Raw genomic sequence first — 19,431 nt, 5'->3', positions numbered from 1 at the left:
TTATAAATTGGGTGATTATTATTCCATCATTATTCACAGGATAACTAGTAAACAATTGAAGTAATTCGTAACACTGCTATAAAACCATAAAGAAATCAAATCAATCTCTCAATGCGTCTCCATTGAGAGACTGCTTTGTTAACCCAATAACCCATTATGTCAACGTGTTTGTTAGTAGAATAGGCATAATACTATTTTGTATAATTTCAGAGCATGCATTATTTATAACAACGTGCACGCACAAGGTCGATGCTATAAGTTTCATAATGCGCGCGTGCATATGAAACAAATATACAACGTGGCTGATCTGACCAGGAAATTTTATACTATAAAAACTAGCCATCCTGTACAAAATCATAAATATTTAAATAAAGTTCTTTCTTATATAATTGGAATAGCAAACAACATAAGAGCTCTCCTCATAATAAGTGGTAACTGTCAACTATATGCTTGAACAGCACTACTGACGTCGCATTATCTTATTTTAAACTACGGACATGCCGACATGCATTGCCAATCCAAAGGATTAAGACCTGATATTTTATTTCATTTACTTAAATTGAATTTTTATCAATTGTTTGTTGGACTGCATGGAATTATCTTGGTTATGGTATAATACTATTGGTTTTTGTATAAGTATTACCCGTTTTACTCTTACTACCACATTTATAAATTATAAATATTTCTTTATAAATTGTTACTAGAGATTCCAGAGATTCCACGAGATAGGCCAACATTGGTTTTCTGGAATCTTAATATAACTTTTGCTCTTAACGTCTTCTTTTTATGTAATTAGAATGGCAGTCAAGCTTATGGCCCACCTGACGTTCTATTGTATCCGTGACTACTTTTTGTACTGAAACTATTATCTTAGAATAACAAATCAAGAGGTCACGGCCATTACTTTTTGATATAAGCGACCAAAATATTATGATAAAGGTAAACATACGTTTTATTTATAGTAACAAAAGGCATCACTTTTGACCTTTATGAAAATGTGTTCGTGATATTTACGAGGAAAAAGGTCAGATGATAGTATGGACTATACTATCAGCTGTGCACATAATATTCATAATAGGTTACGTTGTCTTATGAAAGAACATTCAGACGGTTTAACATTAACTACTCGTACTATAGGTACTCGCGGTTCTACCCACATTAATTAGGGTAAAAATTGTTTATATGTTTGGAATACTTTATTGTACAGATTATGTATAAAAGGAGACAATAGACTTATAAAATAAATGGGTACAATGGCGGACTTGTTCCAAAAGAGGCACTTCTTCCAGTCAACCTTTGAGTGACTGAGAGGAATTGTGGAGTGATGGAAACAGAGACAATACGCGTTATAATATTATATATAATGTAGTATAAGTAAAGAATATATCTATTTATAAATTTAATAATTATACGTGTCATTAAAATATATGTATTTAGTACACATTACATATTAGTAACAATAATTTCGTATTAAAAAGAGTACAAAAAAAAGTGTAGATTTCCTTCCTGTTTTGAAGGTATACGCTGACGAGGCACGGGTAAGATCAGTTAGTCCATCGTTTCAAATGAACCACGATGTTTTACAGGGGTGACCACGAAGTGAACCTGATTATGGTACATTGGCAGCGGTGTGGTCACTGCTCCTAGTAAGGAGCGAGAGTAGTAACTAACAATCCCCTTCCCCCTGCGACCACGGCTAGAGAGCCTAGTCAAAACGTTTTTAGAGATACATTTTTACGATAAAATTATTGGAACTAAGATCACGTTAATTACCGATATTAATAATGTACGAGTATAATAAACTCAAAAGTCCTATTAGAGGAAATCTAACTATAACCATATTATAGAGTTGCGTTTTATTAGTCGATCAATAAAACGACATTCAGCAGTAGTGACATGAGGATAAAAATAAAAATATCGATTTTGTTATCAACCACGTGACCTATTCAATAATGTACCGCTTCGTCACACCACGTGGGCTTGTGGGACAAATATTACAGTCATCAAGTACAATATCGATGTATGCTAATATCTGTGGCAACGTGAGGCGTGATCGGACATGTGCACTTCCAAATATTTGCCACAACGTGACCTAGGGTTGTCACAAGTTAAAAATATATATATTAAAATTTATTTTCCATGTAAATCCACTACTGGACATTTATGTTAAGTCAAATCTATCGTCGGTTCGGAAAACGTCTTAAATAAAATATCATTTTAATATTACCTCCAAATAAGATATTTTATTCCTAAAGTTTGGTATATGTATTAAGTCGAATCTATTATGATTCAGAAAGAAAAGAAAACTAAAATATTTTTAAATAAAAAAGTATTATAATATTTGATATGTTTTATTTATTACGATACTCTAATTCTACCATGTATCATCATGTTGTTTTTGTTTTATTCACATACACAATTTATTGTATTATTAAAAAAATATATCTACTTTATTTTATGTGCACATAACCGCTCATATAATACATATTATAAATTTATTTTTAGTGTCGAGATCATAGTAATTATTGCCAATAAAGCGCTACAATCACGTTGTAGAGACTTGATAACTCCCAAGGTAGAGACTTTGTATTGTTGTAAAGAATTATGAATAATAACTCCATTAATTAAGCTATTGAATATTAATATAGTATGTATATATGTTTGTGTTATTTAATTTCAATTAATAATTCAAAAATATATATTTTTTGTTTTCGATTATTCAAAGCATAAAAACAAATTTAAATAATATTTATTAATTATTTCAATTTTATGCTTATATTAATACATGTATATATTAATTCTCTCTCGGGGTAGAGAGAATTAATAATAAGCAAGTGATTGTTAGTAATAATATATAATTTTAACTTATTTGTGGTAATAGCGAATTTCTTTTTAAAGAATGATTAGCGTACGTTTCGCCACCTGCAGACGCCAAATATGATATTATTCATCATCAGTCAGAAATCAGGTCAGTTAGTCCATCGTGGCAAATGTACCAGGAAGTAAGAACAGTAGATTATATAAAAAATAGAATAAACATTAGTCTGCATCTAAGACAATCACGTGGCTCTGGTAACTTGTCATCAACGCCTACGTCTGCGCGCGTGACGATGTGATCTGGTTGTTAACCTCGCATACTACACAGGCTACATAGATGTAGAAGCAATAAATTGCAACAGAGTGCAGTTGTGACGAGCGACTGGCCACATGCATAAAAACGTGCACCGACCAACGTGTCAGCCGTGACCTATCCCAACCTCGTCATTGTACACTAGGTCTGTACGGTATAAGTTGTACGATACGATAACTGCATCATAATAGATGCAAACTCGTAATAATTTAAACACAAAGACTTTTTCTTAATCTATTGTCGAAGAAAGGTGATATGTTTTTGGTGTGTAAATATACTAGGTGATACCCGCAATTTCGTTTACTTTTCATGAGATATAGATTCAAAATTATTCATTTGGGTAACATTTGATATCTTTGTCTTTTTGGTCCAACACATCACAGTTAAGAGAGGTAATAGATATCTTTGTCTTTTTGGTTTTGATAATAAATACTATTTTATTATCAAATACATGACATGGCTAGCTTATGGGATCAATCACACACATTGGATTGTTAGAACACAATAACAATCCAGGTCAGTCAGTTCATTATAACAATTTACATTGTGTAACATGATGGTTTTCAAGAATAATACGCTTTGTATAAACATCATGAAACGTAGGGATCAATCACACACATAGAATGGGCTTAGAACACATTATAAATTAAATTATAATTTTAGTATATTGTGTATATGAATATGAAAAATACAAAATTGTAATTAAAATCATGAAATGTGACACGAATAAAAATGACTAAAATTGGTGTGATGAAATTTTATAGAAAAATTATATATATATTTTTTTTTTTATTTATTTATGGAATGTCGGTAATGTAGACATAAACTTAGCTAGGCTTATAGCGTCTTGTAAATAAAATTATTAATATACATTTTACTTTATCTGTGAACATCAATTTTATTTGTATATTATTTATAATGTATATGTTTATAATATGTGTATATATTTTATATATTACCATAATTATTTATATTTCTTTTATTCTATCATACGCCACCCACCACCTTCTATCTTTTCTCCTCTACCCAAAGGATGTCTGGAAGAGATCGCTTTAGCGATAAGATCGCCTATTGTACCTATATACTCTGAATATTGTTTTTTATTATTTTTTGTTAAGGTGCAATAAAGAACAATAAATAAAAAATCAAAACATCTATTTACAATTTGTTTAACCTACTTCTATTCTTTCATTATAACTGGCCGCTTACGCAATATAGAGGCAAAGTTATGCCCAGATAGTGACGGAATAATAGAACAATGTGTCCGCATTCATTAATTTCCAGGATAAACTACAAGAGGCTAGTAGGGTAACAAGTACCGATGGCTATATCGGAAAATATCGGGAAAACTAGAAATGGAACCTATACCAGGGTTGCCAATCTTAACTCAATTAATATAAACCATATATTATCAACTAATATAACCTTGTTGATTTTGTATCAAAAGAGGAATTTTAACTAATCGGTTGTGATTTGATGTATATGTGGGATTAGCGCAGGTGAGATTTTCAGAAGAGTTTTTGAAAATTTAATAATTTATTTTTGTATTACATTCGTCTTTACATCGTCTTCCGTCTTTCTGTTCATTTAAAAATAAAACTATAATAAAAATGAAATGCGTAAATCCTCTTTCCACACATATATGAATATACTTATATTGGTACGATGCTATTATTTAAATGATTAATAAATTAACAAAATTATAGTAGACGCTTTGAAATTTTTCACAATATATTCCTACCGTCATGATTTTATAATATGTAAAGAAATAAAGAACAAAGTAATAAAGATTAGGTACTTCCTGTTTTCAATAATATATAGGTAACTGTTGCAAATAACAATGAAATAGATTAACCACTCTTGTTTGAATTGAAACACAGCTTACTGTTTTATTTGAAGGGTTTCAACGAGTTACAGGAGTGAAATTACACGCCACAGAGGCAGAACGGCGTAGTGGACCGTAATTGGCAATTAGAAATCTGCATCCCGCATGAGTGTTACCATGGGAACCTTGTTATACTGTCTGTTATATGATATGTATACGAGCAACGGTGGCGGTTTCCTATCAAACTTGGCGGTGGGCTTATTTTCAATATCAGTTATAAGTTTATAACAAAAGACAATAGATTCTATGTTCTAATACCTAGATCCGATGGTCGCGGGTTACCTATATCCCTCGCACGGCAAAAATATTTGCATTCATGACTATGCTTGTATCGGTCTGGATGTTTTCTATCTATATTATATATGTAAGACAAAAATATATCTATATATTTGTATCAATTACCTAGTACCCATAATACAAGCTTTAGCTAGCTTAACTTGGGTCCAGATGGCGCTGTGTACATTATTCTGATATTATTATTATATATCTTTGCAAATAACCTGTACCGGGAGTAATAAACCAACGGGCTGCTGAATATAAACTGAATATATTTTCATCAACTTTACCTATTTATAAATAACTAGCCGTTTCCCGCGATTTTGTCTAGTTTTCCTAAGATAAACCTAATATAAACATAGCCTATAGTTATCCGTCCTCGATACAATCCATCTTCACGGAAAATTTAATTAAAATTCATTCAGTCGTTGACAAATTAATAAACAGACACAAGCATTTATAATTTTAGTATGGATTTTAACTAATATTAGTAATACTAAATCTATCTTGTCGACTATACTTTTAGGGAATGTTTTTGCACATCAAAAACAACGTATGAATTGTAACATACATACGTAAGAACTTGTGGCGAGACAATATGACTCATACATACACATGACACGAGTCGCATATCCCTATCTATCTATAGTAGTGCAGTATATTTACACAACCTATTCACTAAACGTTATCAACGAGTCATCATGCATATAAGCCATAGACATAAGAAAAGGTAAAGGTAAATTTGCTACCTTACGTATTTTATTATTTTGGTACGATATTTAATATAATATAATATCTCAGAGGCGTTACATATGAATATGGATGGATATAATGCCAGAGGAAGACCGCAAAAGAGATGGATGGACAGTGTGAATAATGATATTACCATATCATTATTCACACTGTCCATCCATCTCTTTTGCGGTCGTAAATAGAAAGGGAGTAAATAACGAGATGACTGCGAACAGAGATGAATGGAAGAGAAAAACATATTACGCCGACCCCAAATAAATGGAATAAGGAAGAAGCAGATGATGATCTCAGGACAATTCACACACTGCCATCTAGCTAAACAGAACTTGTGTTATAGATACTGGACATCTGATATAACTACATAGATACATGTTTATGTAATTACATACTCGTAGATAATATACATAAAAATACCCAGATAATTCTTCAAGAAAGAGGTTATTCATCCTTAAAGAGCAACTCACATGTAATTCCTAGTGTAACGGAAGCGCTACGCCGTTTATTACAGTGTCAAAGAATTCAAATAAGTTACAAGGTCAATGGATTACGATTATGTAATAAGTTAATTTAACCATTATAAACAAACAAACATACAAAATATCAATTCTTTCTGCTTTATAATACATACGTGTTTGGGTACCCACTTATTAAAGATCTTCCCTGACTTCACACTACTATAGAGATTTCTATTTTACCATATCTTCTCAATTTTTTTAGATAAAAGATGGCCATTGATACTATATATAGCGCGGTGGTTAGCCTTACATACTCGTATGATGTGATGAAATGTCGCTACATAATTTATTGTTTATTGTTGTATGTACGTAGGTAGGTAGTGAATATGCCGGTGAAATAATTGTACTATTTATTGTAGGTACATTGGTAAGTTCATTGCTAATGTGCTACATGGCCTACTACCTAGAGTGACGCGTACACGACGCGGAAACGTAACGTGGAACTTACATATGTATATGTATTATGTGGAGAGGTACCAGTGGAAGAGACTCGAGTGTTGATATTACAAGTGTATCACAGATAGGTACAATGAATCTTCGCTACAAAGAAATTCGTCAAAATATAGTAAAATATAAAAAAATACTTCGATTATACCTATCTAATTCTCATTTGATCTGTATGTTTGTACTCTTTCTGTGTGCTAAATTTCATTCAAATATACGTTGTTTTCCTTCATGTATACAGATTACTTGCAGGTACCTGGGAATATAGAACGGAAACAAACTATGTAAGCTTGATATATGAATAAAGTAGGTGCTTGCATATGTAGTGTACGTATGTTAGGGCATAGGTATGATATGTATGTTTTATGAGTATGATTTACCTATAATATATGGTACCTATACCATATATTATACCATATATATGGTACCTATACCATATATTATAAGTACAAATATACGACAATATAGGTTCGGTGGTGTTAATAACTATGCCGACCTCGGTGGTATAGCGGTCTAGCACACCGCTTTACGTCCGATGGTCGCGGGTTCGATTCCTCGCACGGCACAAACATTTGTATTCATGAGTATGATTGTTTGTATCGGTCCATTCATGAGTATGATTGTTTGTATCGGTTTTCCATGTATAATATGTAATATGTAAAAAAAAATATCTATGTACTTGTATCACTTATCTAGTACCCATAACACAAGCTTTAGGTAGCTTAACGTGGGTCTAGATGGCGCTGTGTGAATTGTCCTGAGATAAAAAAAAATAACTCTTTAGTTTATATAAAGAAAATATAAATTTGAAAATTGCACATTCCTTGTCATCGTTAGAACAATAGAAAATAAAGACTGTAAATTTAGACTTCATCGTGAAATATAATTGTGATATAATATTTTACTTTCCTCTTTTATTGATGCCCTATCTACGAACCTAATTATAATTCAATATCTATTATTATATACATATTGGGTTTGCTTAATAGGTGGTCTAGCGGTTTAGCACACCGCCTTACTTCCGATGGTCGCGGGTTCGATTCCTCGTACAACATTTGTATTCATGAGTATGATTGTTTCGATCAGTCTGGGTGTTTATTATGTATAATATGTATATTAATTAAATTGAGTCTAGATGGTGCTGTATAAATTATCATGAGATTATTATTATATATACACATACCTATATATTCGAAAATATTAGGGTCGGCCAACACAACCAGATGGACTGTCAGGTTGTTTGCCACTAATACCAGTAGGTACACTAATAATACCTAAGTATCCGGATCCGGACTGATTTTCACGGGTTCGATGTCTCGCATGGTGCAAACATTTGGTTTCATGAGTGAGTGTTTGTATCGGTCTGGATAGTTTCTGTCTGTCCATATTATGTATGTATATATCAATATAAAAAAATATCTTAGTATTTATATCCGTTGTCTAACACCCACAGCACAAGGTCTACTTAGTTGCTGACCTTGGGACTAAGAATTGTCCCCCCATACAATTCACACAATTTTATTATTAAAATACTTTTAGACGAAACCTTTACGTACTCCGCGCAGAAATCAACGTAGTTACTTCTTGGTGAATTCACCAGTAACTGCCCTAACTTCATGCTCATTCTGTCACCTTTCACTGGTGATGCTGACCCACCAGCGAATACCGTCAGCGCAAGCGGGCGCACGTTTCCATAATCCTTCATCAAAAATATTACTTTTACCTTAAATTAATTGCAGTTGGTAACTCTATGTAAGGCAGACAGATAACGGGCAATTTGCCGTTTTCAACACGTGTTGGAGCATGCGAGGTGTGTCCTATGCTTCAGTGAGGTTGCCCATTTATTTCGCGATTATTTTACCAAGAATACGGTATAAATCTGTTTTTAATTGAAATCGATATTGTACTTTCATTACTATTACCAGTTAATATTATAATATGGAAATGAGTTTAGCGTTACCACTGTACCTGTAAATCTTATGGGGAAAAAAGCCTCTATTCATACTAGCTAAAAATGAAAAAATAACTATTTTTTATGTGTTTTACGTTTGAAATTGATGAACTCAAAATTACGGTGCGTTAAATAATTATTACATTTATTAATTACTAAATTACTAGCGAATACCAAGTGATCAAATAAGGTGATATATAATTACTTTAATAATGAAGGGCAAAAGTTAAATTTAAATCCCAGTTAATTAATAAATTCTTCCGTACGGCGACAAGTTATAAAACTATAATATGCCGTCGCTCCTTTTCATTTCCAGATTAAAGTTAAGCTACTGGGGCAATATTCACAACTACCCTTTTACCGTCACGTTGTCATCGCATGTCAATCCATCGTGGTATTAATTAAACTATACCCTTCTTTTATGAAGAGAAACACGTGCCTCGCAATTAGATATCAAAACTTTGTTATGAACGATGAATTAGTGTCACTTGTTAGTTGTGAATATAGTTTGAATTATAATTAGAAGTTTGGTGAGTGACGATGTAGCCATAACATCGACTTATTTCTTGTATTAGAACAATGGATTAATTTATTATTAAAATTCATTATTAACCAAATGAAAGAAATCGCCGAAAATATAGATCTAATACTAGTATTTTTCTACCAGTTTTATGAAGTAAAAGTTTTATGGCATACATACTAAACAAAATTGCGGTTTTTGTCAATGTATAATGAATCTCATTGTAGATAAAATGTGAGAACATTTCCATACGGAAATAATTCGAAACAAAGACACTAGTAGGCGTAAAACTATGCGAGGTCAATTAAAACATCATACCTGCCCATTTAACAATAACAACAATTTGTCACTTTCTTTTAAATAAAGTAAATAAATAAAGGCAAATTAAAGTTAAATAACTTAAATATATTTATTAGACGTTTCACGTGTTTGTTATCAAGGGGTAAATATTTACATCACGTATTGTAACACTATTTGCTTTATTTTAGGGTAATGAATAAATCGATATGACAACACGAGTCTGTCTCGTTTCGTAAACTCGCAGTGCGCGGCGGCGTTACGGGGTACAGTCTGCGCATTCGATTTTTAAACATATCTAACCATTCGATGACTGGTTTTTGTACAGTCGACACGCGTTAAAAGCAAAATAAACATAATTGTGATAGACGTTTGTTATATTGGTGTGTTCATTTGTTGATAACAACCTGTGTTTGTACAAAATGTGCGAAAAAAGAACAAGGAAAATTAAGAAGGGTAACTATTTGCTGTTTTATTATGTGTATTGGATGTTATGTCAAAGAAAATATCTGTTTCGTGCAAATACTGACCTATCCTAATCTGATAATGAAACATCCCTATGATCCAGAGCAATTTAGTCAGTAACATGTTCACAATTTTCATTTTCATTTAGAAATCATACCACTCTGCACGCACAGTTATCAATAACATAGTTAATATTAAATCCATACAAAAAGTTAATGATTTAATAAGAAAATTGTTAGTGTTTTAGTAAGAAGAAAAAGTTAAAATTACAATATTTTTGAAATTTCAAATAGACTAATCTCAGTAATGTTTTTCTTTTCTATGCCTAGACTTGGGTAAGTTTTACTATGTTGTAAGTTGTACATCATAATTATATTACTTATTATTATTAAGTATTGAATATCGTATACGGACTTTATATACCTACTATGCATTTCATTTATATCTACCCCGTCTATTGCATGTCAGAGATTATTAATGTGTAGAACTAGTGTATGTAGTATTATGTTGACTATGTTAAACCATCACTGTTAAACCACATTTAACCAATAAATTTTATTTCATTTCATTTCATCTCGAAATACAAAAGCCCCATCTGTAGCATGTAGGGTGTACGGGAATACCTTTTGTTTCGGGTATTTTTCAAAAGGTAGCATAAAAGCTTCATTATTTTAAATTCAGTGGAAAGCAATTTGCTTTGGGGTATTGAGTTCGTTTCTTCATTGGATCAATTGAGAAGTCTCGGTACGGAGTAATGGAAAGTGTTTGTTATACAAACTCAATTGATGGATTAATCTTACAATAATTTAGATAGTGCAAGCTTAGGTAAATATTCTATTTATTGACTACAAGTCCTTTTTGCGCCAAAATCGAAAGTAACAAATATTGAAATGGAGCCACTAAGATTATGTTATTATTATCCGTTATCTTTATTTATAAGCGTCTTGCAAATCTATTTTAAATATAACAGAGTATTGTTTTTTTTTTATTTGAAAATAATATGTGACAGAAAAGCACCTGTCAGTTCAGTAGTTATTTTGTCCTCTTCTGTTCTACTTGCATAAAACAGCTATTGAACGGTTTTGTCCCTTTCAATCGAGTTTATTAATAGTTTATTACCAACTACGCCTGATAATAAACAAGCAATGAACGGCACAACTTTATCTTAAACAATAATTCGCATCGCTCTATGTGCAGGAAAGTCGGTCGTAGGCGGAGAGTTCATCAACCCATGAATGCTTTACGTCATCTCCACTGTTTGCTCCAAGGAGAATCACACCATCATACTTACCACCGTAACTTAATATCAATGAAGATGACTTTAAGGACTACATTCAATTGTTTCATAGATTGATTTCAAGAAGTGGGTTTATGTTATAATAAATAATCCCTTGTAGACAAAATAGGTAATTAGGCATAGGTCTCTATTAATATTGCTAATCGAAAAAGAGCAAAACTAGTTATAGCTTTATTGTTTTAATTATTGAACTCCCTATAACAATAAAAGTGAAGCTTTTAAAAAATATAAAAATAAATTTTTTTCCTTAGTAACTTTAGATAAAAAAAAATACAATATTTCGGAACATTAATAATATTTGGAAATTCAATAATGTCAATAGCAAGATATGCTCACTACAAAAATATAAAATAATTTGATTTTAGTATTGACAATTGTGTGTCAAGAAAAGCATTATTGTGGGTATGATACCACATTCAAATATAGATCTACCATTACATTCATTTGATCTGTTTGTATACAAAAAGAACAGAATCCGGTTGGCCATGGACAACTAACGGATAACGAGTTTACAACAAATTCATAAAATTTAATTTTGGTCAAGGCTAGATTTATTACATGAAGACTGTACTATGTATATAACATTTTGTATATTATAATTTTTCAACTCTATGATGATAATTAATCTTATAGAATATATTAATTTATTTATATACGTACTCTTTATGCACTAGATATATTGCAGGAATCTAAATTAACAGAGTAGTACTCTGTTAATTTTGGGTACAAAGGAAAGTCTTGGCTTATGTACCTAATCTCTTCCAGATAACAAATTTACACTATAATATTCAACTGGAGTTCTACTATTCTAACTTTCGTTGCCGGGTGTTCAATAATTATTTTATTTTCAGTATGACTTCCATATACTTTTATTAAATACAACTTTTAATGTCACCTCCTAGTGAATTCATTAATTCACCACGATGGATAGGTCAGTCACACCTGACTTTGTACTCATCCTATCATTCTCCACCAGTGTCCTGCCGGCGTAGATATACAAACCTTTAGAGCAAGCGGATGGTGCCAATACCATTATCATCAATCAATCACTGTTACCAAATTTATTTAATTAATGCGGAGTCTAAATTCCGCATTAATTAAATTACATATACTATAATATACTAATAGACATTAATAATTAAAACCTTTTAATTCTTGTGACAAAAAAGGAACGTGCACCTTATGTCTACAGTGTTATTTACAAACATGACCGTGCGAACTTATTTGAGTTCAACATAGGAGACGGGACAAGCCTAACGGTGCCTACAGATTGTTATATTGATACACCTAGATCTATATACCATCACAGTCACGTGGGGTTTAGTTATGCAGATTTTTCCGCCCAGTTTTTCCGCAATTACGTAATGAAAATGGCGTAGCGGAAAAATGTGCCACGAAAATTAATAAAGGATACTCCTTACATCGCGGAAAATACTTTGCCAATACGGACAAATCTAAATACATGGATTAATATTCATGTATTTAGATTTAAACTTTAATATTTAAGTTTTTTTACATATAATATAAATAAGCATTATCCAGCACCACGGCTTCGTTTTAAGAATAATCTTGTATTATATAATTTGTAAAGTTTAAATGCATTATAGTTTTAAAATATATAATACACTTTTAGAGATAAACTACTATAAACCTTGAAGTAAACATAACAAAATCCCTTCACTTATCTTTTATCACGGCTGCTGTGAAAATGTTATATGTCGCCTTATACTAAGACCAGTTTATAATAAAAATCTTCCCAAAAACAACTTCAATAGAAATTTATACAAATAATAAAATATTTGTGTTTGTTTGTAACTTAAAATTCACAGTTTTCATTAAATGCATATGCGTAAGTACATGCATTTAATGAATAAAAAAAATCAATTCTTTCCATCCACTACCATTCGAAAGGACTAAACATATCATACCTCTTATCCTGTAATTTCAATGCCTAATCTGTACTCTACAACCAAAGTACAGCTTACAAAGCATATATAATTTATATAATAGAAGGATAGTGTAAATAGCTTTGTTAATTCATTTACAGTCTTACTCACGTTTAAATGCCTAGTGACTGATAGCATCACGCTGATGCACGTGGTATTACGTGATGTTCATATATACACGCGTCGGTTACATTTACAATCAGGTGGGCCGTCAGCTTAATTGACGGCCTCTAGGTAGTGTAGACATTTAGCACACCCCCTTATTTCCGATGGTCCTAGATTCGATTCCTTTTGTTGTTTTAGTTGCACGTTGCAAACAAACAAAATGTATATACGGATTTACAAAACTAAGTGTATTTAAGTTTTTTTATTAATGATAGTGACGGGGCATCAGTGGAGGATGATAAGTTGAACACAACCCCTTTCTTTATTTAAGTTTTTTTGGACAATTCACACAGCGCCATAATCAATGTATCTGTTGCTTAACATTAGTACCATTACAAAAATCCATTTAACTTGGGACTAGATGGCACTGTGTGAATTGTCCAGGATTATTATTATTATGCACGTTACATAACAATAATGCAATAATCTGTACTCAATTTTTTCCTCGGTGGCTCCCTCTCTATCTCTCACGTGGCGCAGACACGCGCTGATTTTGTTGGCAGCTTTTTGAACGCACGCTCTTATTTAACGTGACTACAATTACTGCATTCCATAACTATATATAAGTATATGAGATTCAGACAGAAAACAGACTCTACCGCCTAAATATAGCCTTAAATAGAAGTTCACCGACCGATCTCTTGTTTTTTTTTTTAATTGGAATATCATTCCAATTTAAATTTCGATATCAAATAAAGAGCTGACGACCGATCTGAGGGCAGAGGTGAAAACACACATGCGTTGCCATTTTGATTTCTGTACCTTGTAATTTCAATGCCTTATCCCATTCTTCATTCGAAACACATCTTTCAAAGAAGACGACTTTGTATAATAAATAAATGCAATTACAAATACCTATACCCAATTTATGATTACAATTAAAGTGGTTTATAATTTGGGACCATATTAATGTAAATTTCTAGGATGGATATTGATAATTATAATATGCTATAAAAATTGTTATTAAACACGATATACACATTGCGCAGGAGCATACGAATGGCGGTAGACATTTTAATTAAATTTATTTATGACTGACTTGATTACGTCTCACGATTACGTCATGAGCATCATCGCCTATCGTTATAGCATTTGCTCACAATACGAGTAAATGTGAAGTTTATGTAGCATACTAAAACAATACTTGTTGTACAGTAACATTAATAGAACCCCTACTACGACATTATGGTACAAGTAATTCTTTATTTTTTATTTATGACCATTATATGTCGTGGCATACTGTATGAATAAATAAAAAAGCTAATGTTATAAAGAGTAAGTTAGACTATTTTTACATGTTTTAGAATTTTTATTATTAATTCTGATATATATTGACAATTACTCGTGATTTTGTCTGCTTTTACCAAATAAAGGGTAACATCTAAATTGTTGTCAAACATTCCTTATGCCGTTTTAGGTAGGTAATAAATAGATAGCCACTTTAGAATAATTATAAAACACAACGCATAATATTGTTATAGATTTCATATTATTTTAAACACAGTCTATATCAACCTATAGTAACAAAGTTATTTATTCTATTAAAACATTGATTTCGTTGACCCGCACTCATTCAAACTAAAACATTTAAAATTTCAATACGGTAATGTATGGAATGGAACCATTTGTATAGAAAGAGCTATTCTAATAGGATTATATCATAATTTTTGACAAATTCTGAAAGATGTACAAATGAACATGTGATGAACTCATACAAAATACCGTTGCATAGTTTAGAAAAGTAAGCAGAGAAATATAAACCAAAACTGCCAATTTGCTTTGTATAATTTAAAGAGCAGATGTTAATATTCGTATTGTATCTTTCCAGGATCTCATCTGACACGTTTGCGAGAGGCCCGACGTGTAGAAAGGCTACATCGGCTACCACCTCCTCCGACCCATGATGAGAATACCACACCATGGGCACCAGCCCCTCCGTTGCCCGACAAAGCAGCCCACAACCGTGTCATTCTCGAGTTGGCATGGAGAACCATTGCGCTCATGCAAAAGAACAGATTAATACAACAAAAGATAATCGCATTACAGAGGGAAACGGCGGACTTCATCACAGCTGTTATGAGTAACCCTGAAAATCGCCGCCGCTATATCGAATACGTACGCGTGTATGGTATACCACAGGAGTTAAAATTACAAATTCAAAATGATAAAGACAGCAATGAACCTACAATAAAAACTGAACCTAAGGATTAAGAAAATGAATTTATGAATGGACTGATTGAAGTTTACTAGTGTTATGTTGATTTAACTGTTGTATTAATCAACCTACACGTACTTTTGTGTGTGCACGCTGCGTATTTGCTTACTTATATGTATTGTTGTTCAGTTACTTGCAGTGTGAATGACTTTAAGTGAGTTATATGAGATCAGATAATTAATGAATGCAAAAATAATTCTGTCAAAATATCAAAATTATGCAGCGGTATTTTTAAGTTAGGAATAAAATCGGAATATAGCCAAACAACTATGGCACGCGCACATATTACGGCGTCTCAAAAATATTGTTCTTATTTCTAATTTATTAATGAGAGTTTTTTTATTAATATTATTGCATCGTGGTATTAAATATTGTTAAAGTTGTTATTAAATTCTGTTTGGAAATATTTTTACTCGTCGAATTATAATTATTGCGCTTAGTATTTATTTAGACGTAACGTGGATTTATTACTAAAACTTCGATTCTAATATACTTCATGACATGTACGTAGAAACTAGAACTTCTACAAATCTATTTTAAATATTAAACTGTTGTGTCAATTACTATTCAAATTACGAAAAAATGTCATAACAGTTTAATAGGTAAAATGAACTTACTAGACGTTTCATGTTGTTATGAATAAAAGAGAAAAAATAATGAATGATCTCTTTTCTTTATAAAGTAGATATTATTATAATCATAAAGGTAAATATAACTTCCTCTTCGTGTCTTTTCGGGAGGCTTACGGTCTGTTTCACAAGTATTAGAATTCTTACAAATGACTTCTAACTCAGTTAAGTTAATAACTAAAACAAAATAACGTATCAGTAACCCGAAACATAATTCAAAATTTTATCTAAATATAATTTTATATATATAAAGTTAGGCATAATGTAGATAAAATTCTTAAATTCTGAAGATAGATAATGGAAACATATTTCCGATTAAGTATCACAATTAACTCTAAAGTTTTTATTTATCAAAGAATTTAATTATAATTTTTTTAAACTTCATTTACAATTAGTGCCGTGACACCATTTGTGAGTTTGTAAAATTGGGGCCTAAATTCTTTGAGAATTTTGTCATCAATTGTAAAACAGACCGTTAGAATTCTTTTATATTTGCCTGCCAGCAATAATGTTGAATGCTGTGTCTTAAACTAAAATGTTGTGGTAACTCTAGAATACCTGTTATCTTATATGTAAGCTATTCAGAGGTTGTAATGCATGAGGCTGTTATTGTTTTTAAGAATAATCGTGTCTTTTTTGTTGCAAAATTGTCTAAGTAGAAGGCATATTTTAAAGTTTGCGCTTGCAACATCACTCTCACTAACTGACTTCAAAACTAGCTATTTCTTATTAAATTGTATTTTCTGTCTGTTTCGGTGGTCGAAAGTATTTAAGCGAGAGTCGTTGCCATTTTTTTTATAATCTAACATCGTTTATTCAGTAAGTAGTTGTGATTTAAAAGGAGCATAGGAAGATAATTCAGTAAAACCTATTATGAATAAAGGAAAGGTTGAAAAAATAACTTCTAGATTCAAGATTCAACGTAAAATATTATTTAATACGTTTCACAATTATTTTTATTACAGCGGTTGTAATGTGCGATGAATCCCACATAAGTACTTAAGTCATATGAACCATTGCTATTACGATATTGGAAAGCAAGATTTTTGAGCTCCTTTGTACGAGGAAAAACATATTAAAATAAAATACGGGCGTTTTGTTTCGTTTTTACGATACAATAAACACTATTGCGAAAATTAAAAAAAATATATTGTTTGGCCAAATTTGTGATGGTCATGTAAAATTTTCGTTGTGCTGTAAAACTTCTTTAATTATTATGCTTATAATAAATAAGCTGGAATAGTTTATTCGCAAATGATGGGATTTCTGCGTTGGCCCAATATTACTTTTACTATTATAAAAGCATATTTTTTCTAAACAAAATCATACTTTGTGTGTATTATAAATGTACATAATCAAAACCGATCCTTTTACATATATTACATATATTTAACATGAATTTTAGTTACGGTAAGCGACACTGTTGAAATACTCTTAAATTATAAACTATGTGTGTTATGATTTATTAAATAAGTGACTGTCTTAATGTTATTGATCGACCTGCATGTGTGATATATGCATATATGATGTACATCAAGGAAAATAATTTGTACACTTGAGAAAATGTTATTGTGTTCGAATAAATTAGGCACGGCTTGTACCTACGTATGTTTAATTTTGATCTATATAATAGATAATAAATTCATAAATATGAAAGACATGCAATATTTTAAACCAATAGTTCACAATCACTAATTATTGTGTTTTTAGATAGTAAGTACATTTTAATTAATCTAACTTAACACATAATTAATTAAACTAATATTAAACTTATATATTTGTTTATTTTTTGTTATTTGGCATCCTGCTTCAACACACAAGTGAAAGACTACAAATATAATATGAAATCAGTTCAAAAAAAAATCGTCACCACTCTTATCCGACTGGTGTCCCGCCAGCATAAACCGCGTAAAGAGCGCAGACGGATGCACCATTACATTATCATTTATAAAAAAACATGCCCCTAGCATTAATTTTTGGATTTGTTATGGGTCTATTAAAATGACAAACTAATAATCTTTTAAGCCATGATGCTGTATGAATTCAAGTCCTTCAATACGAAAATCGTGAACTTTTTGAATGGCTAATTCTATACCGTGCAAACCACAACTAACATCAAAAATATGATGCACTAAATAATACCAATATTTGACGAATATGGGAAATAAGGGCAATAGCTGAAACAACATGGAGAAGGTCAGCGTTGGATGAGAAACTGATAAACCGAAGCAGTGAAATAGTAATAAACAAGAACAAAATTAAGCTCACTATCAGAATAAAGGCTATAAACAAAATAATAAAGACAGCTGGATACTTATTTCAAAATGGCTAGTGCTTGTTCCTAACGATAGACTTATCATTTTTAGGCTTATTAATAGTACATTATTTTTATTATAACATAGTTACATTCCATATTATAATTCGTAGTAATACTCAGTATCTACAAAGTTCGTTTAAACATTAGGTGCTAGTACTATCGGTCTGCCATCTAGTGTTGAATAGCTATACTTATTACTAAAATGATTAAGTAGGTATATATACATAGGGGGAAGCGGATTGCTAATAATATAGACTAATGTACCTAATGACCCATTGCTAGCAATGTACTATGTAAGGTTTACCTCCAAGCAGTTCCCTCTGGAAACCATCGAGAAAAATTCCAATTTAATTTGCACGATGAGCTAATCTACCCAAACAGACTGACAGGTCTCATGGTTATCTTATTAGCCTCCACTGATGGCCCAACAGAGTCGCCAGAGTCCAAATCGTTAATCCATTATCAAAATTTAAAAACTATTCCAAAAAGATACACTAGCTCATTAATAATATTATTACTATACATTTTATGTAATATTATCTGTTGTAATATTAAATACTATGTATATGTATCTGTGATAGTAACAAACATATATACATAGCATTTGTTACAAAAAGGTGAAATAA

At 31.4% G+C, this 19,431-nt stretch overlaps 1 protein-coding gene across 1 annotated transcript; it reads left to right on the top strand.

Moving 5' to 3' along the window:
- The first annotated feature begins 10,017 nt into the window (after positions 1–10,017).
- On the top strand, positions 10,018–17,593 carry LOC131846647 (uncharacterized). Its single transcript, XM_059196004.1, has 2 exons — positions 10,018–10,227; positions 15,473–17,593. The coding sequence occupies exons 1-2, from the start codon at positions 10,194–10,196 to the stop codon at positions 15,853–15,855; spliced, it is 417 nt and encodes a 138-aa protein (XP_059051987.1). The 5' UTR covers positions 10,018–10,193; the 3' UTR covers positions 15,856–17,593.
- Positions 17,594–19,431: the final 1,838 nt, after the last annotated feature.

The sequence above is a fragment of the Achroia grisella genome, unplaced genomic scaffold (assembly GCF_030625045.1).
Source record: "Achroia grisella isolate CSIRO2021 unplaced genomic scaffold, CSIRO_AGI_Agris_v1 utg511, whole genome shotgun sequence".
Taxonomy (NCBI): domain Eukaryota; kingdom Metazoa; phylum Arthropoda; class Insecta; order Lepidoptera; family Pyralidae; genus Achroia; species Achroia grisella.
This window is presented reverse-complemented; position numbering and strand designations above follow the sequence as displayed.